This window comes from Natator depressus, chromosome 6 (genome assembly GCF_965152275.1).
Source record: "Natator depressus isolate rNatDep1 chromosome 6, rNatDep2.hap1, whole genome shotgun sequence".
Taxonomy (NCBI): domain Eukaryota; kingdom Metazoa; phylum Chordata; order Testudines; family Cheloniidae; genus Natator; species Natator depressus.
Genome location: NC_134239.1, coordinates 49,236,622 through 49,258,599, shown reverse-complemented (window position 1 = coordinate 49,258,599; position 21,978 = coordinate 49,236,622). Strand labels below are relative to the sequence as shown.

The following is a 21,978-nucleotide window of genomic DNA, read 5'->3' as shown; positions in this document are numbered from 1 at the left end:
CCACCCCCACCGAAGTGGAAGCAGGCTATTAGGCTGAAATGCAGCCTGTGGGCTGGAATGGCAGCTAGCCTTTGTCTGTGCTCCCTAGTGCAGGGTTCCTATGTATTAGGTTTGTTCACAAGTGGCTCCAGACCATCTATCTCTATCTCTCCTAATGGAAACCCCCTGACTTGCAGAGGATGTGGTTAGTCACTTAACTGGTATTCCCCCTCATGCAGGGCCAGTGTGACGGTTCCATAGCCATGAGGGCCTTATATGAAACCTCCCACAGCAAGTGAATGTCATCCACAAAGATTAGTAATGCTAGAAATTGGAGTTCTCTCTGTTCACCCAACCAGCTAAAAGGAAACTATTGCTTTGTGCTTCCCACCAGTGGCAATGATCTTGACTAACTGAGTTCTCTATCCTAAAGGAATAAGTCCTTGTGTTACTTCAGCACTGAATCTCTCTTCAACAGAAATCTCCTGTGTCGGGGTTTTCTGATACCATCTAGGCTACTGTCCACACTAGGTAATCTAGCTGAGACAATAGTAATAATGTTTAGCACTTACACAATGCTTCTAACCACTTTACAAACTTTAGCTAATTCATTCTCACAACACTTCCCTGGGACAGCTAAATATTAACAACTCAATTTTACAAGTGGAAACTGAAGCAGAGAAACTTGCTCAAGAGCTCAGGAGGAGTCAGCATTCGAAAAATAATTAGAACGCAGCAGCTTCAGGTTCATGGTCCTCTGTGCAGATCACTAGTCCAGGCCTGTTCCCTGATAAACTTAATTGCACTTATGAGCACAGCAAAACTCAGTCACGTTTTGTTCTGAGACACGAACGGCCATTACGCTCCTCTTTCCCCTCTCTGCCCCACGTACTCTATACATCTCTTCAGCAATGTTCTAATTTGGAAGCTGGCTCTGTAACTAGATTTTGTTGGCAAGCTATGCAATCCCCTTAATGAAATCTAGACATGCCATGCAGCAGTTTTATGACATATGCCTAACAATTTCATTTTATATTCGTCTGAGCAACCTCCTGAATTTTAACCTTCAGTCCAGCATATAAATTTAGGGACGACAGTTTCATTGGAAAAAGCGGGGAGGGGGCTGGGTGACGAGGAACTTGACATAATTAACTGCCCGAGCATAAAAATACTGGTTTAGCTTTTGTTTGTTTGTTTGTTTTCCTCTTGTATTTAAGAGAATTAAAAACCCCACGTCAAAGCCATACATTTCTTACCCCACAGAGCCATAAAGACAGAGAAGAAGACAGTTGCTGGGTTGTCAAACAGGTGACTCGCTCGAGCGGTGGCACAGGCAGAGCTCATCTTCCAGTAACTGCACGTTTTGTCACATAGAGGGCACATGGTGATGTTGTTTCTCTCATCACACATCTCCATACTGCGAGGAAAATGACAAGTAAATGCAAAGAGTAAGGTTAATACATTTCATCTGCCATGCACAGGTCATTTCTTCTGATAAGACATTTGTCCTCTGCATATGTTCCCCGTCACTGAATGCACATTCAACCTGCTGGGCTGCCAAATGCTCCCTTCATATTTCTTCTCATTTCTCAACCTCTTCTTAGTATTGTTACTTATTTTGTATTATGGTCAGTCCTAGAAGCCCCAAATGACATCAGGGTCCCACTATAGGTCTGATCCAATTCCCATTCAGGTCAACAGAAGTCTCTCCATTGACATCAAGAGGAAATGAATCAGGCCCTATGCTATACACTGTATAAACACAAAGTGAGACAGAGCCTGTTCTGAAGTGCTTACAGTGTAAATAAAGGCAGACAAAGGATAGGAGAAAAATAAGTATTAACCCCATTTGATACATGGGGAACTGAGGCAGAGAGAGAGAGAGAGAGAAAGAGAGAGTGAGAGTGTGTCTGTGGGAGACCTGGAAATTGAACTCCGATCTCCAGAGCTTTAATCACAAAACTGTTCTTCCTCTCTACTGTCCTCAAGACAACCCCCTCACTTAGCTCTGTCTCTGGAACTACACTATCGGGAATATGTGACCTCAGATCAAGGCAACACTGTTAGAAGAGGCTCATTAAATGAAATTGATCCAATGTTTTTTGCTTTGACCTGCACTCCATTTAATGGGGAAAAAAGACTATCTGGCAGTCCGGTCTAAAGTTTGCTGTGCGGTATGAGAAAGAGCGTCTCGGAATTGTTGGAATTAGGCCACTACTACAGTCATGAATCTTAGCACCACATGTTTTAAGGTGCCTCAATTGAAATGCTAATTTTGCATCTACAATCAATTGCAGGTGCAATCAGTAGCATGCGAAAGTGATAGAGTTTCGGGGCTAGATTCTCTAGTCCTGCTGTGCTAAGCAAGGGATAGGACTGGTGAGGTGATAGGCAAAATTGATTTCAACCTGTGCCAGTGCCCAGCATAAATCACAGCAGGAAGGGGATTGCTCTACTTTAAGCAAGACTGCCTATGATTCCCAGCAATTACTCTAGCATCTGGGGCAGGAAGATGAGCTCACTACATCGTCTACACAGAAACCCCCCCTATTCTAGAGGCTGGTAAGGGGATATTGGAGGAGCTTCTATGCTGGCTGCTAAGCTTGTCAACAGTTGGAGTGATGCAAAGCAACCCTATCAGACCAGAAAATCTGCCCTAGACATCCAACTACATGATTTGTGGACACAGATATCGTTGTTCCTGATTGATATCTAAATTTCTATCATTTGCACATGAAACAGATTATGGAAGCAAAACTGGAAATGCAAAATTAGAGGCCTTTTTTGAAAATGTATAATAAATAACTAAATAGTACAATTAAAAAACACCCGGCACCTGGATTTTACTAATTTGACCAGATTACCTAGTTTAGACATATGTATTCTTGAGTTGTCTTTGTTGTTCATAGTAGATGCTTTCCACTACTTTATAACAGACATGCCATCTGTGTTCTGGTTACACAATTTTTTTATGTTCTTTTAAGATTAATTTATATAATGATCTGATCTACAATTATGAAAAGGACAGAAAAGTCGCTGTCAACAAGTGAGCTAAAATAAATTATTTTTAGCACATACCTCATCAACAGGCCACATGATTATTTTGTCACATCTCTGGAGATTTAGGTGCATATAAACTCAAAACTTAAGCAAGTGCTGATTCATCATAAGCTTAACTGTGACCTTCTATTTTGTCTACATGCTATCTGTTTTTTTACCCACAGCTGTTTTCCAGATTCTATTTTCTGAGAACATGTATTTTGTTCTGTACATATTTTATCTTTCTGCTGTGGAGAACAAACTCTTAGATGAATACTGTGAATACTTCTACATTGTCATGCACGCCTATGGCACTGTATTAATAAATAATAATAACTCACTATTAGATTACTAAGGTGGTAGAATACTGATAACATAACATTTTTGCCCAGTATTGGATATTGTGGACTCAGTCCTGAAACCTGCTTCAAACCCTTTGAGAGCTCCAGCATTAAAAGGGAACAGAAAGAGGCCAAATGTTCCCTCCTAGAGATTCCCCTGGTGTGGAAGAGTACCCATCACATGTAAAATACTCAAATGGATGAGGCGTGCAGGAGGTGTGGCCAAAGCTGACTGTGTTCTGGCATTTGCAGGCTGGCAGATAGACACTTGGGACCCATTGCCAGACAGCATACATATATTAATGCAGTCCATCAGACAGAGTCTGGTGTAGAGCTGGTTTCAGGAATGGGGAGTTGTAACTAGCTTCCTGGTGTGCCAAACTCTAGGCCTTAATGACACTACACTTTCACAGATATGTAGCATTTTATTTTGGGTTTTTAGTTGCTTCAACCAAGTACCAGAAGGAAAAACTGTTGTTCAATACAAAATTATGTAATTATCTTAATTTATTTTACATATCCTATAGCACTGATATTTCCACTATACTTGAAAAACTAAAACAAACGCCCAGAAAACTAATCTTTTCTCATCTCCAATGGCCTGATTGATGTGAACTATTTCTGATCAGGCATATGGAAGTTTTATGATGCAGCAGTTCTAAATTATAATTGTTCCAGAACCAGGCTGCCTAGATTCTTAAACTGCTGGCAGGGACATTCTATTTTACGATTAATTGTATCTTTACTCCAACAGATAAGAAAATTTACTGATGTTAAAACTTTGCCAAATTATCTGACATGAACACATGTATTCACTTGATTCTGCAAACACATGTGATTGATGTTATACACCTGAGTAGTCACATTGTGTGTTTATGACTGCAGCCTAAGTTTGGAATTCAACCTGATGCAGAGAGGCAAGGCTTGTGCTGGAATTGTGCAAAGGAGAAAGACTGGCTGCACAGGGTGAATTCATGTACCTTGTGCACCTTTTCATAGATTTCACAGAGTTTAAGGCCAGATGGGACTATTAGATCATCTACTCTGCCCTGTACATCACAGGCTAGTAAATTTCACGCTATTACTCCTATACTGAGCCCAGTTACTTGGGTTTAAATTGTTGTGTGCCACAAGCAGAAAACAGGAGAGACTGAGGTGCCAGCAACACCTTGAGGCCCCTGAAATGGAAGGGAATTGATTAGGTGAGATTTGCCCAGATGATCCTAGCAGGTGATTCGTGCTCCATGCTGCAAAGGGAGGTGAAAACCTGCTAGGTCTCTGCCAATATGATTTGGAGGGAAATTCCTTTTCAACCCCAATGTGGAGATCAGTTGTATCTTGTGCATGTGAACAAGATATACCAGTCAAGCTTCTAAGAAAGAGGATTTTCTGTGCTGCTTCAGAGTATTAGTCCACCCTGTCTGGTGTCCTATCTCCAGCTGTGGCCACTGCCTGATTCTTCCGAGGAAGGTGACTGCCCCCTGCTCCCATCCCAAATACATCCGGCCAATTGTGCTTTGGGGGAAAATATCCTTCCTGACCTCTGCAGGTGACTGACTGAATCCCTGAAGCATGATATTTGTTCATAATCATTATCTTGAAGCAGAACTGCAAGTGCTTTGAGCATGGTGAGGGTAATGCAGAGCTTCCTGTTCTCTCCAAGGCCCATGAAGGGAACAAATAAACATCAGGATTCACAGACTCTCATGCCAGAAGAGACCACTATGACCATCCTATGTCCCATGTGACTTCCTGCACACACAGGCAGAATTTTTCCCAGAAGCTGACTTAAAGAATATCTTTTAGAAAGATATTTAATCTCATTTTGAAGACTCCAAACAATGATGGTGAGTTCACCACCACCCAGGTAAGATGTTCAAAGTTTAATCATCATCCCTGCTAGGAAATTGCATCTTATTTCAAAGTTGACTTCCAGCCACTGGATCTTGTTATATCTTTGTCACCAAGAATAAAAATCCCTTCCATCTGATATCTTTTCCACATCTAAGTCTCTGTACACAATGATCAAGTTACCGCCCAAACTTCTCTTTGATAAACTGAATAGATCGAGCTCCTTAAGTCTCACATTGTAAGTCTTAGAGTAATAGCCGTGTTAGTCTGTATTCGCAAAGAAAAGGAGTACTTGTGGCACCTTAGAGACTAACCAATTTATTTGAGCATAAGCTTTCGTGAGCTACAGCTCATTTCATCGGATGCATACTTTCCACAGTATGCATCCGATGAAGTGAGCTGTAGCTCACGAAAGCTTATGCTCAAATAAATTGGTTAGTCTAAGGTGCCACAAGTACTCCTTTTCTTATTGTAAGTCTTGTTTTCCAGCCTCAGGAACATTTTTGAACTCTATTCAGTATGAATTCTCTCTATGCCATGAATGATACGAATGAACTTTATGAGGGCAGCCTGGTGGAAGGTAGGGGAGGGGCTCTAAGATCTGTGTTTATGAAGATCTCATTATTCTATCACACTGCATAAGTAATGCAAAACGGCTGTGGCCAGTATTCCAACTGATGGCCTGGTCCCAGGTAGGATTGAAGATTTCAGTGCTCCAACCCTACAACTCAGCACCAACATAAAGCTTGAATAAACGATTGGTGTCATACATATATAACAGCCTGGATTCTGAATGCCGTTTGGATGTGTAAAGAAATAAAAGTGAGCATTTGCATATTTTTTTTACCTTGGTATATTCTCATCCACGGTTGCACAGCCATACAGAAACACAATAACCCCTACAATGGAAGCAGGAATGAGCATTTGAGTATAAACTCCCAGCCAGGCAAAATACAGTCCAATCTTCTCTCCAAAGTATTTTCTGAAATACATTGAGGGAAAAAAAAAAACAGTGAAATGTTTACTATAGCTTAAAATATACCATGGCTAAAATTATGAATCACAGCAGTATTAAGCTTGAAGGGGAAAGTAAACTCTTGACTAGCTGGAATGCATTTCCCCTAGGAGGATTCCTTTTTGCATGCCCCTTGGAATGAATCCAGTGATGGAGGAACCAAGAAAGTCAGTTAGCCCTACTCGCCAAACTCTTTTGCTCTTGTGTGTGTCTAAACAGATATATTTAGATTTATCATGATCAAATCTCCCTAAACAAGAATTTTTCCCTTTTCTTTATTGAAATTACTCCATGGACTCTGAATCTCAACTATGACAAACAAAACTCATCCTCAATAAAAAGAAAAAAAAATCAAAATCTTATATTCTTTTGTGCACCTTAAATTCCCATTGTGGTAAGCTGGACTTTTGAATGTATTGGGAATGCATGGTCAACCTGAGAGAGAGTGAAGTGGGAATTTAGGAAAAGAAAGCCTTGTCCCCGTTCCCATTGGAACTTTAATTTAAACTTAACTGCAAGCTCAAATGCATCTTCTGGTTTAAGTCACTTGAAAGGGCTGATGTAACTAAACTAAATGTCTGTTTCCCATCTGGACCCATCACTTTCTGGTTTTCAAGCTTTGTCAGTCTGTCTAATGGTCTATAGTCACTGTAATAACTAAGCACAAATATCTAGGTATTATCAATATCCTGCCACAGTGCCTCTATGGAGCAGGGGCGGCAAGTTATATGGGCCCGGGGTGCCCGGACTCCAGCAATATTCAGGGCCCGGCTCCACCAATATTTGGGGCCGGTCTCTCTCCCAGCCCAGCCTGCTGCCCCCACGTACCTCCCCTGAATCTCCCCTGGCCCCCACTTTCTGCCCCCGTGTTTCTCCCCCGGGCCTCAGAGTGTCCCTGTCTCAAGCGGGTGGCTGCCCCCTACAACTCCATGCTGCGCTGGGCTCTGCTGGTTCCCAGCATCAACTGTTGCTGCAGGGTCCTAATGCCCCCATGCACTAGTGCCAGGGAAGGCTGACCCTGCCCTTCCCTTCCGCTTCGGACCCTTCCCTTTTCCAGCGGGACCCTCCACCAACACAGGGGCTCCCCCCGCCTGCAGTCACTGCTCCTGCCCCACACTGGGCAAGGGGCAGTCCCATCCCCCACCCCCAGTGAGGCTACAGTGAGGGGCAGCAGCAGGGGAGGAGGTGCACATGTGATGGCAGCCCCCCCCCAGCCCACCGGAGGGCAGGCGAGGGGGCTTCCTGGACCTGAGAGGGGCCCTAGGACCATGTGCAGTGACAGTGGTGTGAGGTGAGTGTGCTGCCGGGTGGGAGGGGAGGCCCCTCCCCGGAGCTTGCTGCTGCTGGCAGGGAGAGGGTTGGGGGGAGTCCTCCTCTCTGGCCCCAGCCCTGGGGCAGCATGCCTGCACCCCAAACTCCTTATCCCCAGCCCTGCCCCATCCCAGAGCCCTCACCCCCCAACACACCCAACCCTCTGCCCTAGCCCTGAGCCCCTCCCACACCCCAAACCCCTCATTCCCAGCCCCAGCTAGAGCCCTCATCCCCCTGCACCCTAACCCTCTGCCCCATCCCTGAGTCCCCTCCTGCATTGTGAACCCCTCATCCCCAGCCCCACCCCACAGCCCTCATCCCTGCACCCCAACCCTCTGCCTGAGCCCCTCCCACACCCCAAACCCCTCTTTACCAGCCCCATGCCAGAGGCCTCATGTTTTTACATTATTTAAAAAAATATATATCAGCTTACAAGACAGGTGTGTGTGTGTGGGGGGGGACGGGACTTGGACCTGTTCTGGGCACCACCAAAAATTATGCAAACCTGCCGCCCCTGCTACAGAGGGAAGGTAGCTTTATGTTCTAGCCAGGGAATCAGCACGTATACTGGGTGCCCCGGCCCTGACCCATCCCTAGCAAGTTCTGCCCACCTCCCTCCCCTCCCCCCCCGCTCTCTCTCTGAGCTGCATCAAGGGCTCCAAGCCTATAGAAGGTTTGTGTCTTTCTTTATCATCCCCCAGGGAGGACTTTCCACTGCCAGGGATCCCGAGCCTGGGAAACCAGTAGAATCCAGGGAGAGAATCAGGCCCTGTATCTGTATCTGTGAACTTTATGAGGGCAGTCTGGTGGAAGGTAGGGGAAGGGCTCCAGGATCTGTGTTTATGAAGATCTAATGATTCTATCACACTGCATAAAACTTTATGAAACTTCTAAAATTCTGCCTGGAAACAGGACATTTAGAATTCTCCTTACCTCACTAGGTCAATTGGCTGGTATTTATAAAAGACTCCATAGCTTGCCCATTCGTCACACAGGAGCTATAAAATAAATCACAAATGAAAGCTAAAATAAGGCATCACGTAAATGAGCTGTTTCTCCTTTTGTTCCAAGTTACTGCACAGTTCGTGTTGTGCTCTGGGGTCGCTCTTCTTGTGGTTGCACATACCTCAATCGACCAATACATGCATCTGCATTAAGTATGAAAAACAAGTTTGATGGTTTGGCACACTGCATGCTACAATGATGAATTCTACTGCATTAAAAGCTCTCCAACAACAGGACTAATGGATAGATGTAAGGGGGATTTTATGATTTGTTGCAAGTCATACATCAGTCAAGTCTTTAGCAGAATGGATGTGGGTGTGAAGGATGGTTGTTCTTGGAGTTATTAGAGAGAGAGAGAGAGACATACAGACACCAAACTGGAATAAACTAGTTTGCTGTTGCTGCACTAATATTTTGCATCTGTAGAGAGGAAATGTACTGAAGTGTCCAAGAAACTGCATTTAAGATCTTAGGAAGAACACAGTGGTCTTCACTCATTACTTTCAGTCAGGATTTGGGCCAAAGAAAATAAAGGTCACCATTAATGGCTCACAAAATGAAATTAAATACTCACAAAACTAGGTTCATCTGAAAGCACTCAATTTATTACATAATTTACATTGTAAACAAGACTACACTTCTGAGATTTGATTCTTCCTGACCCAGTCCAATTCTGAAGAGAGAACAAGGAGTTATTAAACTGGCTACTTGACATCCTTCTTGCCATTCAGCTCATTTTATATCTTGCCACAGAATATTAGTTTTGGTACAAAAATCTCATTGATTTCTGTGAAAGTTCTTCACACAGAACCAGGAAAAATAAAGCCCTAGATTCCCATGATCTACCTGCGAATTCCAGTACAATGATAATCTCTCTATTTAGTTTTTTTTCTTTAGTTTGATATATTAATATAAACAATATAACAATGATTAATCCCTGCAAGCAATAGCAATGAATAGGTCTGTTTGTTCTAATGGTCACCACTGTCTTCATTCAATCATTTGACAATGGTAAAACCTCTAAAATTTAAATGCATGAGTTGGTTGCTATCAATATGTTTCTTTAACTGTAAGAAAAAACCCAAAACACATGAAATGTAGCACAGAGAATCAGAATCAGATTAATTTAATCAGCCAGTGCATTCAAATTCTGAAACACCAGGATTCATTTAAAAGTTGCTGCTAACTGCATCTTTTTTCCCTTTGTTTCTAGTTTAATTTTAACCAATTTAGCATTCCACCTATCATCACAGGGGTCACTTGCACCTTAGTTCTAGACATGAGGAAGCAAGCAAGTGAGCTGCATGCTCACTTATTTCCCACTACCAGAGCATGTGGTAGGTGACTGGGCATGGAGCTGGGCAGAGCCTGCACCCCATCATCCCTACTTCTGGCTGGAATGGGGGTATAGGCCAACAGCAAATTACAAACCTAACCTGCAGCACAGGGATAGCTGGGCAGGATTTAATTTGGAGGTGTGCCTCTATGTGTCAATGCCAGCCATGGCTATCCACCTGCATGGCGCAGTATATGCGTCGCTTTTACCTAAAGCTGGGCTTAAAGTCAAACCCTCTCTCTGAATTAACAATTAAAAAACAGTAAGTGGAATATTAAATAGCCCATGTGGAGCTGAGAATGGGGATGTGAACACTGGCCTATTTACAAAACCAAAGAGTGTGATATTTTTCTTTAGAGTTTTATTTAAACTGATTCATAGAAGCAAAATAATTAAATCATAAAAACTAGCATTGCCTAATTGTTAAATAATTAATTAAATAAAAGGCTTCTAACTCGTAGACACAAGGAGTTCTAAATTAATTACCCTTAGGTGCAGATAAACCAATTTCAGATATTTTGTTCATATAAGAATAGCTAACAACAGGCTGATGTTTCCTAAAGTCATTAGCTTATTTGAATCACGATGTGGTGAAACCTGACATCTCAGCAGCTTACAATTCTACCATGAAATAAAATAAAATTAAATAAAAAAACCCAAAAGCCTCATTGGCCTCTGATTTCGGGGGCCCGATCTCAGATGTCTTTTGTCTGATTTTCAGACATGCTGACCACCTGCACTTCCCACTGACTTCATTTGGAGTTGTGGGTATGCACCAATTCTGAAAGTCAGCCCCAAGCAGTCTCAAGTTTAGAAACCCAATAACTGAGGCCCCCAAACTTTGTGTCCTCTTTTGAAAACTTTGGTCTTAAGCTTTTTGTCTCAGTTTTTCTGTCTGCAAAATGGAAACCCCTCTTCTTGGAAGCATTATGAGAATTAAGTTGATTATACTTACAGAACACTATGTATGTACCAAATATTATCTTGTGCAATTGTCCTTCCATAGTTTATTATACCTATCTTATAACCTTCCTCCTCATTCCCACTTTCTTGTTTTTTCTATAAAAATATTATATATTTAAAAATGGAAAACAAAAGGTCTGATGAAATTCTATCTCTCTCTCTCTCTCTTAACACGGTGTCTTGAAACACAGTCAGTCTGAAGCACCCTGCATCAGGAGAGTAACAACATCCTTTAAGTCATGAACTTGGCTAAACCGGAACTAAGTGAGATCCAATACTGCCAGTAGGGCCCATTTGGGAGATGAACTGTAGCACTCCTTAGCACAGGCTGGGACTTAAAGAATAAAAATTTGCCCTTAACTTAGTTACATACAGCAAAATCTTGTTTGAAACCAGGCAATCTTTTTTTGCCCAATAAATTCTAAGTATCAAAATGGTTAGTTTTGAGATTATTTTCCTCAGGGTCAGATTCTGATCCCCTTATTCATGCATAGCACTCATGCAGTATAGCTGGGAGTGATTTACATATGTATGTGTGAGCAGGCCAGGAGTGGTTGCTCTCACAGCAAAGCAGTGTAAAAGGCACCCCAGGTTGGAGAACTGAGGGGACACAGCTGTCCATCAGTCCAGATTGTACTTAATGTCACAGCAACCTTAAGAGAAATTAGATTGTAAATGCTAACATTTTTCCTATGATGATGTGAAATGCACCATTATTACACGGGGTAATTTATACACATCCATGTTGGAGTAAAATTAACATTTAGAAATACTTCTGCTATATGGCACTGATTGCCTTTCCACGATATTTTCTGGGAAATCTTGGCAAATGTCCAGTTCCCGACAGGTGACTTGTGAGGCTAACACTCTTGAGAACTTGCTGAATCGCATATATCAACTTACTTTTCTGTCATTGAGCTCAACATTTTCACCTTCGTAGTCACCCTTTAAAGAAAGAAAAATGGCATCATCCAACAAGTCACACCCAGAGCCGTTATGCGGCTCACATACCATGTATCCCACTCACGTAATGCATCAAAAACAGAAAGGCAATTTGTAAAATAATGCTGTATTATATGGGGTCATTTCTCATGGCACACTTTGTCTTCTGTCATCGAGCACATGAAGAAAAAGTAATAAAGTCGGTCACAGGGTAAAAAGCAATGAATAAGTAATAAAGGCAGCCTAAAAATGTTAAGGGAAGAATGTGATTAGAGATAGGCCCACATTTGAGTGATATTTGGCATTTAGTCATCCATTATAAAAAGAGGAGACCAGCTTAGAAGGCTGACCCATATCCAAATTGTCCCAAAGCTCAGGGATGATTAAGTCTGGGGCTTTGATTTGGGGTCATTTCTAAATATGATAAGGAATACAATTATGGAACAAATAAAATATACATATCAGTGGCTATCAGTAGCTGTCTACATGTCTAATAAAGCACAGCAGAGCATTAGCATATACATGAAGTAGAATTTATTTAATCTTTTTTGAATGCTAAATGGTATCTCTATAGCAGATGCTTGTGATAAATGCCAGATAGACAAAAGGCCGGATTCTGATCTCATTCACACCAATGTAAACCAGTGAGAAACCCATTCAAGTCAATGAAGTTTCATTAGTTTTAAACCCCCTGCAAGTGAGAGGAGTATGAGGTTCAAAGGGCCTTTTCCACCACTGTGTTACTTCAGCTTCACATCACGATCCTTTATACACTCACAGAACAGGTGCAGCAGGGGCATCAAACACTGCTCTATAGACATTCATGAAGCCTCTATAGGAAGGGACCATCTGTAAATGTTTCAACACCAGCCACTTCTCAGTCTCTTGGGTAAGGGTGTCAATTAATGCTAACTGTGGTGTACCCATCAGTCCACTTTGGCATGGATAGTGATCCCCAACTCATTTTATAAGACCATCAAGTCAGAGGATGAAATCTTTGGGTCACTACCAACCCGATACAGATCCACACCAGTACACCTGTGGTAAAAGACTCCATATAAATTTCCTTACTGTCTGATCCTACCAATCTCTACTGGCACTGTACATTAAAGTATTTGGACACTTCCCCAATGGCAACCCATTATACATACAATCACTGACATTTGCTATTTATATAGGGGGATGCCAGGGGATTTAGACCAGGAAATTAGCCACTTGGAGTACAGATATGAATACATTTCCTCGCCATAGTGCCAGAGTCCTTGGGAGCAGAAGGTCAAAAAGTAGCAAAAGTATTTAATTTGCCAAGACACATTAATAACTCCACTAACTTTATATTAAAGTAGCATTTTTGATGACCAAGGGAACTAACTTGGCAGGTATTATTAAAAGCCAACACAGCTGACAGGTAAAGACTGTACAAGTTGTGAAAACTCATTATAAAAGCGGAGCAGGAAATTAAGCTTGTGAAACACTAAAAATGTTTGAGATGATGCCATTAATACATAACATACTAAGGATTTTTTGGTGTCAGATTGTAGAAATGTAAAATATATTCCAAGATCACTTACATCATGCAAAGGATATGCAGCACTGTAAACTCCATTGGCAAGCAGACTGGTGATTCCTTGAAAGACAAAGGCATAATGGCAATGTACAATTTTAAATTTGGACAGTCTCAAGTTAACATCCAACATTTCTGAAGAATTCCCTCAAAATAGTACTCATCTGGCTAGCTAATAAATCTTCTGCCATCTAATTCCTCTCTATATAGTTTCATTTTCATTCATACAGATCATTAAGCAGGATTCATTTTACAAAATGGAAAACTGCAGAGAGTAAGAGGAAGTCATATGTTTGAGAATGAAGAATTAGGAGACAATGACTTGAAATCAGTCATTACAATAAATGACATTCTCTGAAAAGTCAGTCTGATTTGAAGAGCAAGGCTGCAGATTTTAAAGCAAAAGGCTGGATCATAAGAAGAATATGGCTGGATTGATTGTGTAAGGGAACATACATACTAGGGTTGCCAACAGTTCCTTATTACAAGGGACGTCCCTTATTTTTAAATCTCTGTACAAGAAGCTCGGGAGTTTCTGAGTGCTGCAAAAAGCAGCAAGAAATACCCCAGGCAAATGTAGGTGAGTACTACTAATTATTAGTATTACTAGTACCAGGAGGGGGGGCGGGGAAGGGGTGCTAAGAAAACAGTCCCTTATTTTTGAAATACAAAGTTGGCAACCCTAATACATAGGCACTCATCATACACTCAGAGTTTTTGAGATTGGTTAGCAAAGTTGTAGGGAAAGCCTTTGCAAAGACCTTGGCATAATACTTACCATATTTACCACATTTCCATCTTTTATTTAAAAGTGTAGTTTCCGTCTTTCTTCCCTCTCCTGTCCCTGTTTACACATTTGTCTATTAGTTACATGCATGAGCCTTAAATCAGTTAATGCTGCATCTATAATGTGTGTGGGGTGGGAGAGCTCTGTGGAGTTTATTCTCTGCCTTGTGGAGAGTGATCTCATTCTTTAACTTTCGGATTAATTAAGAGAAGTGAGGACATAACAGGAGAAGTTATACATATGATTAGAATTGTGCAATGGGAGAAGAATGCACTTAGAAATCTCATCTTGCTACAGAATTCCAAAGACTGCTTAACAGGACACAGATCCTTGGAGGCTACGGTATATAATTTCGAGATACTGTAAGTTTTATTATAGCTGTTGGCATTAATATAGCCACTGCCAAATATGGAGTTTCTACAAGTCTTTGAATGGGTCTCGTTACCCACTGAAGATATGTTTGGTGACTCTGCTACCTAATCTTGAATGATGACTTTTAAGATCACGTCCTCAGTTGGAGTAAATTGACATTGTTCCATTGATTGTAACAGAGCTAAGTTGATTATCACCAGATCAAAATTGGGCCAATGTGTATAATAAGAGTTTAAGAATATTACAAAGAGAAAACAAAAAACCTGACATATTGTGGTGTGTTCTAGCTAGACAATTGTTTATTGATCCCTCACTGACATAACAGCATGGGTCCGGATGTAGAGAAATATAGGGTATGTCTACACCAGTGGTTCTCAAACAGTGGGGTAGGTCTCCCAAGGAAAGCATGGGAATGTGCCAAGGGAGGCACGAACTGTGGGTTTTTTTGTTTTTTTTTTAAGAGCTTTGGCTGCCAGCCCCGGGTGGCTGGGGCTCATGCAGAAGGTCCGTGCACGCCTGGGAGACAGGGATAAAGGGTACAGCTGGAGCCATACCACGTAGGCTCGGCTCTCCTTCTCCCCCACCGCCATCCATCACCTGGAGGTGATGGGGCTCTGGCTGTCGGCCCCAAGATGGCAGCAGCAGCACAGAAGTAAGGGTGGCAATGGTGCACTAAGTTCAATGTGAAAAGTGATATTGATGAGTGTTATTTTTCACATGGTCTCTCTTTCTTCTGTACTGCTGCTAGCACAGTGCTGCTTTCAGAGCTGGGTGACCAGCCAGCAGCCACTACTCTCTGCTCTGCCTTCAGTGCTGGGTGATGGCATATATACTTGGGGGGAGGGGGAAATAAATGACTACAGACACAAAGAAGGGGGCCTGATCAAATAAGTTTGAGAACCACTGGTCTACACTATCATGTGGGCACGGCCTCTGACACATGCCCAAACCCCCTTACCATCCATGGACATGGATATGATCTTCAATGTAGATATACCCTAAGAGCATGAACCAATGAAGGGTGTGTTTTTTGGTACTCTGGACATTTTTACAAGCTCATTGAGGCCCTGATCCTACAAGGCATTAAGTGACTGCTGGAGGAGTTGCTGAGTGTCCTCAACCCTCAAGAGGTGCTCAGTACCTTTCAAGGCCATGCTTTAAAAAAAAATCGTACCAAGACTGCACAGTTATCAAGCAGTAAGAATTACCTGCAGGTTTCATACTACCTTCAGTTAGAAATAGGTAGCAGGCTGGTAATGAGCAGCTCTAGTGATTGCACTGCTGAAGATTTGAGCACCCCACCTACTACATATGGACATGAAAAGTTTTGGACTACAATTCACAGTTTCACAAGTATGCACTAATAAACAGCAAAAGACTAGAGTGTTCACTGGGCAGCTTTGTTATTTCTACTTGGCAGCAAAGTTCAGAGGAAAGCACTTCCAAAATATCCCAGTGTTACTCGTATTTGTTCAAATCTGTTCCAAAACTTTCTTTGATTATATAATGACTGAACATACAAGGTCAGATGGAACCACGCTGATTTACACCCACTGATTACGTGGCCCAATCACCTCTTTATATCATGCACTGTGCGTGGTTTTTCCATGCCCATGTCTGGTGAAGGCGGAAGAAGCAGGGGGACCCAAATACATAACGTCTTTTTCCTCATTCAAGTAACTGTTAATGTGGTTCCTGTTTCTGACTAGGAAAGCACGAAAGCAGCCAACTCTAGGACAAGATTCCACATTGAGCTGTGGGACTTTCCCCCTGCCACTGTGAAAGTTTGTCATTTCGGCTGTGAAACCGATCCAACAGGAGCTTTGAGAAAAGGAGGCCACTCCTGCATTTGGATTTTCCACATTACAGGAACAGTGCCTGGTTGCATCCAAAGTAATCTTAAGGCATATAAGGATTCGCCACCTGTACACCGTAGGTTATGTCTTAAATTGCAAAGTCAGAGTATACAAAGCACATCTGGCTTAATCATCCCTCCATTATTAGATGGATTTCTTAACAGCATTTTTGTCAATATTTTGTCAGAGCTACCTGTAATTCATACTTGTATTTAACTACCTGTGGACAAATGAATGTTTTAACAGTTGCCAGTTTTTCCATTTGATTTTTGTCTTCCATGGGATATCAGGGGTGGAGATGACTGGACTTGAGGAAATTTAGTTTTTGCCACACATGATTTGGTTTATTATGAGCTATTTATTCACTTCAGTGCCATAGTTTAGTGGATCCCTGCATATCATAATCAATGTTAAAGAGACTATAAAACAGCAGAAGAGGGGATACATGGTCAGCAGGTCTTTATCAGGGTGACCTGATTTTTATTTCTTCCTGTTAATGAATTTAACAGTTGGATCAGTTCTGAAGGCTAAAATCCCACATCCATCGGCAGCAGTAGTGTAAGTTTCTCCTCCACTTTGTCACTGAACTGGAGAGACTATGTCTACTTCTAGTGATGAGGAATTAATCTAGTCCCCATGCCCACTCCCATACATGGCCTCTCTGCTGAGTTAGTGAAGAATGCCAATAAGTGCCAATTATGGGAGAGTTTTGAAGACTTGTAACTGAGACCATTTCACACAAGCCCTTAAAGAGATATCAAATGATAACAATTTTAGGTGACTATTGAAACAGACTGGATTTATGTGGCTGGATCTAGACTGTGATCCTTAAGCTGCTGAAGTCCATGGCAATACTCTCATTGACTTTAATGTGGATAGGATTGAACCCCTAGTGGTCAAGAAATGACCACACATTATTAGTTCTTGGGCCATATCTTAGTGTTTTATACTGCCATTCAGCCCCTTTGTGAATGACCTCTTTGTGCCTGAAAATATTAATCTTGCTTTACAATTTGCTTAAAGATCTGACCATAAAATTGGTTTACAGCAATGAATCTACATCTTTACAGATGAAAAATGTTCCTGTCTAAACATAAATCATAAACACAATAACTAAACTAAATGAACTTAAATCAAAACATGGAGGATAAAAACAAAACAAATGAACAAACCATCCCTTCAGCTGCAAATTTGCAAACATTTGTGACACCTGAAAATTATGCTGATCTCAAACCTACGTAAAGTTCCTTACCCATGCTGTACTTGGCTTTGGTACATGTTGTTCTTTTCAATATTTCATAAACCTATATTTGCAAGATGGAAGAAGAGAAAGAGTTACTTGAGATACTGCCAGTGGACATCAACATGTTCTGTGCAAACAAATCTTTTTCAGAGCACAACCCAAATAAAAGTTATTGGCACAATTGAGCTGTTGATCACAGCTAGTAAATCAATGTTCTCTATTAAAAGCTTGATGTTATTATGTTTTAAAGAATGTGGTTATTTTCATATACACTTTCTGTAGAAAGGGGGGAAAAAAGCTTGATGACTAAACTGCCAGTTAGTAAGATATGCGATTTTTATTTGTTTGAGGAGGAGTGTGTTAGATTTAACTGTTCACTATGATAGTGATGCTATTCATAGGCGCCATAGGAAACACATAGATCCCAGATTAAAGACCTTTTCCTACAAGCATCTTGTATGTTGCTAAACTGGCATATAGCGCTAGATCCTCAGCTGGTGGAAATTGACGTAACTTCATTGACTAAAATGGTACTGTGAATATTTTACTACCTGGGGATCTGGCCCATTAGATCTAGGCAAAGCTCCAAGTACTCACCATTTTGTCAAACACTGAGTTACACAATAAAATAACTCGACACTAAAATTTCCTAGGCATTATGACTTCAGTGCCAAAAATGGCATTTATTTATTATTTAATTTATTGTCAAACATGTTTGTATGTTCCACCAGGCAGCTTGAGTGGCTGAATAATCACCCCTGTAGTAAAGAGATGTGCTCTCATGCAATGAAGCAAATATTGGGCTGGAGGGAGGCTAGGGGAAATTCTTTTATAATTAAAAATGAATGAAATAATAAATAAACCCTGTGAGGGAAAGCACTCTACTCCCCTTTGCCCTGTCTGGTCACAAAGTGATTTCTTCAGGATGCTGGCCTGCTCTATCTCCTCTACACCATGTCCCAGCCAAGGGCACCATCGTGCAATTTCCTTTCCCTCTTGAATTGAGTGGGCAGGTGGATATATGGGACATTCCTCGCTTCTTTCAAGGCAGGCGATAACCGAGGGTGCTGTTGCTCTTCTTAAAGATATTCTAGAGGGCCAATTAATGTTTATAACTTGCTAGTGCAGCCACATCTATAAGTTAGTGCTTTGAGAGAGTGCACCAGTTTCAGAAGCGCAATGATGAAGGACTCTACCACACAGACCTTGATGGAGCCAAAATAATCTTTGAGGTCTATTTAGTAAAGAATTTACATGCTAAGGATGCCCAAGTACACTCTGGCATTGTAAATTATATGCCTATTCATATAAACATTCAAAGGGTTAATTTTGGATGTCTTTGCTTTTATCTTATGAGGTACGTATATGACTCATCACCACAGAATATGAGTGCCTCATAATCGTGGATGGATTTTATCCTTGCAACACTGAAGTGAGGTAAGAAAATATTATCCTCATTTTACAGAAGGAGAACTGAGACACAGAGTAGACTAAGTGACTTGCCTAAGCCCAATCAAGTTCCCTATCCACTAGGCCAACCTTCTTCCTGTCTGTCATTCTGCCTTAAATCTTACTGTTTGCAGTGTTGGTCCCAGGATACAAGAGATAAAAGGTGGGTGAGGTAATAACTTTTCTTGGACCAACTTCTGTTAGTGAATCAGACAAGCTTTTCGGTTCATGGAGTTTGAAAGCTTGTCTTTCACCAACAGAAGCTGGTCCAATGAAAGTTATTACCTCACCCACCTTATCTCCCTTAAATATTACTATTTCTTAATTTGCTTGAGCTCTTGCTCTCGTTCTCACATATGGCAACTTGGTTGAGCTGAGGGGTTGTTACAGAAATCAATTCAATTGTCTCATATGTTTACTAATGATTATATGTTATAAACTATAGTTCTATCAACAAACAACATAACTCTTCTTGAGACACATGCATTAGCTTCTCAAGGGACTGCCTGATCATATTGTCTTCATCCTTGTTCCCTGCCCAAACCTCTCATCTCCTCCCTTTGCTCTTTTCTTAATTTAGGGCTATATTGTGACTACCCCCACCCCGACACAGCCAAGGGGCATGTCTGTGTGTGAGGATTCCCTTAACATCATACAGCTGTGTAAGGGCTACCTAAACCATAGTGCCTAGGGATGCTCAGGGTCTATACAGCAGATGAGCAAGGAAACAAGTGGGCAGGAAGTTAGAGGAGCCTCAGAGGAATCATTCCTCTATTATTATTTGCACCGAGAGGTCTTAGATGAGATTGGGACGCCATTATTATTATCTGTATTATTGTAGTGCCTAAGGACCTTAAAGAATACCAGAACTCCATTGTGAAAAAAATGGCAAGAGACACCCTGCCCAAAAGAGCTTACAAACTAAATGGACAAGACAGACAAAAGACAGGAGGAAACACAGACACAGAAAGGTAAAATTACCTGCTCATGATGATGTCATAGGTCAGGAACAGAGCCTGTAATACAACCTAGGTTTCCTGACTCCACATCCAGTACCCTATCCACTAGACTACATCACCTCTGACATGCCTAAGGCACAATCCTAGTCCTTAGACTGTAAATGCTCTTGGGGCAGGGACTATGTCTTTATTTGCATTGCACGTCTGTGGCACAAAACAATTAAATAATAATAGCAGCTCTTCAGAAGAGCTCTGTGTAAGCTTGAAAGCTGGTCTCTCTCACGAATAGAAGTTTGTCCAGTAAATGGTATTACCTCACTCACCTTGTCTCTCTATGGCACTTCTCCTACACACAGAGCATTAAGTCCTGCAATGGAGTTGTAGGGGTGTAAATTAGGGCAAATTTATAAAATGCTGTACAAGCAGTATACGAGGGAGTGTGTCTAGTGAATAGAACACCAGATGTGGAGGCAGAATCTGTATTCTGTTCCTGGCTCTGAACCAACTCACTGTGTACCTTTGGGCAAGTCACTTCACTCCCAGATGCTTCAGTTTCACCATCTGTAAAATGGTGACTGACTTCCTTTGTAAAGAACTCTGTGGATGAAAGATTCTATACACCTGCTAAATATTATTAGAGTTCTGACAATCTACCCTAGCACTGACTAAAGTGCACCATAGAAGTGAATGTCACAAGTTAACATAATAAGGGGGAATGGTCATTCAAACAATAACTCCGATTGAAATTCAGTGACTTCTGTTCCTATTAAGCTTGGTTTAATGTAATTTTTGTTGTTGTTAAATACAGATATTATTTTAAAAGTTAGGAGATGTTAATCCTGCTCCATAGCCCAATGCTGCTTTAAAAATATCCACCAGTGCCAGTAATACCTAGCTCTTAGATAGTGTTTTTCATCAGTAAATCTCAAAGCACTTTACAAAGGAGGTCAGGGGCCTCACTTTACAAATGTGGGAATATAGGCATAGGAAGGGGAAGTGTCTTGCCCCATGTTACTGAGCAGACCTGTAGCAGAGCCAGGAAAGGCATCCAGATCTGAGTCCAAGTCCATGCTGCGTCCCAGAATTATTGAGACTCTAAGGGTACGTCTACACATTTGGTGGAGTGTAAAGTACAGACACTGCACACCAGGTGAGCATGTGTATAAAGAGCAGTGTAAACGGTGAGGCACAGCTTAGGTGGGCAGAGTAGAGTAGAGTGCCCAAAATGCCTGAACCCCCAGTGAATATAGCCTACGTTGCTCTCTACATGCCCCAACAACACCTCCCATGTCTACGCTGCTATTTTTAGCAATGTAGTGTCCTTCTGCCTGCCTGCTGCCAGAGCCTTTCCCAGTTGTAGTGAAAGGCTCCAGCAATATTGAAAGGCTCTAGCAGGCGGAAAGCTGAGGGGAAAGCCTCCCCAATGCCACAGTCTTTCCCTGCCGCGTGTAGCTACACACTGCAGTGAGAAGTGTGGACACCCCCTGCCTTTCACAGTGGCATGTTTCTACACGTATAGTGCCTGTACTCTACACACCACCATAAGCGTGGACAAAGCCTAATAGAATCAAAACTGAGTTACTGTGCAAAAGAAGGCATACTGTTAATCCCAAACAGTATTTAGCAGCCACACTAGAACTGTGCGCTGGAAACGCTTCGTTTTGTTATGTAAACAACTTCTGTCATTGACAATTAGTGGCATTTGGTCCTGGGAGTTTGGATTAAAACTAGCAAAGGAGCACTTGAAACCCACACCATAATGGGAATACCCCTGCTGCAAATGAGTTTAAAATACAATACTTACTATCGTGCTTCTAGTTTTGCTGTCAAAAAAGGACTCTTTGTCAGACAAATCAAATCTGTTAAAACATTAGAAAGGAGAAAAAAAGATTGCACATTAGGTAAAAAGCTGCCTATAATTTTCTACACTTGGTGACCTCTTTTCATTTATCCTGGGGATACCGCT

The 21,978-nt window shown here is 41.6% G+C and overlaps 1 protein-coding gene across 1 annotated transcript in view; it reads right to left on the bottom strand.

The window, feature by feature from the left end:
• Positions 1–21,978, bottom strand: part of ANO1 (anoctamin 1) — a 115,632-nt gene that overhangs the window by 36,694 nt on the left and 56,960 nt on the right. Inside the window, exons 7-13 of the mRNA XM_074956985.1 lie at positions 21,817–21,871; positions 17,614–17,665; positions 13,354–13,409; positions 11,744–11,785; positions 8,470–8,534; positions 6,058–6,192; positions 1,236–1,396 (exon numbers count right to left, since the gene is read on the bottom strand). Of these exons, the coding sequence (XP_074813086.1) occupies positions 1,236–1,396; positions 6,058–6,192; positions 8,470–8,534; positions 11,744–11,785; positions 13,354–13,409; positions 17,614–17,665; positions 21,817–21,871 (566 nt within the window). The remainder of the gene's footprint in view (positions 1–1,235; positions 1,397–6,057; positions 6,193–8,469; positions 8,535–11,743; positions 11,786–13,353; positions 13,410–17,613; positions 17,666–21,816; positions 21,872–21,978) is intronic.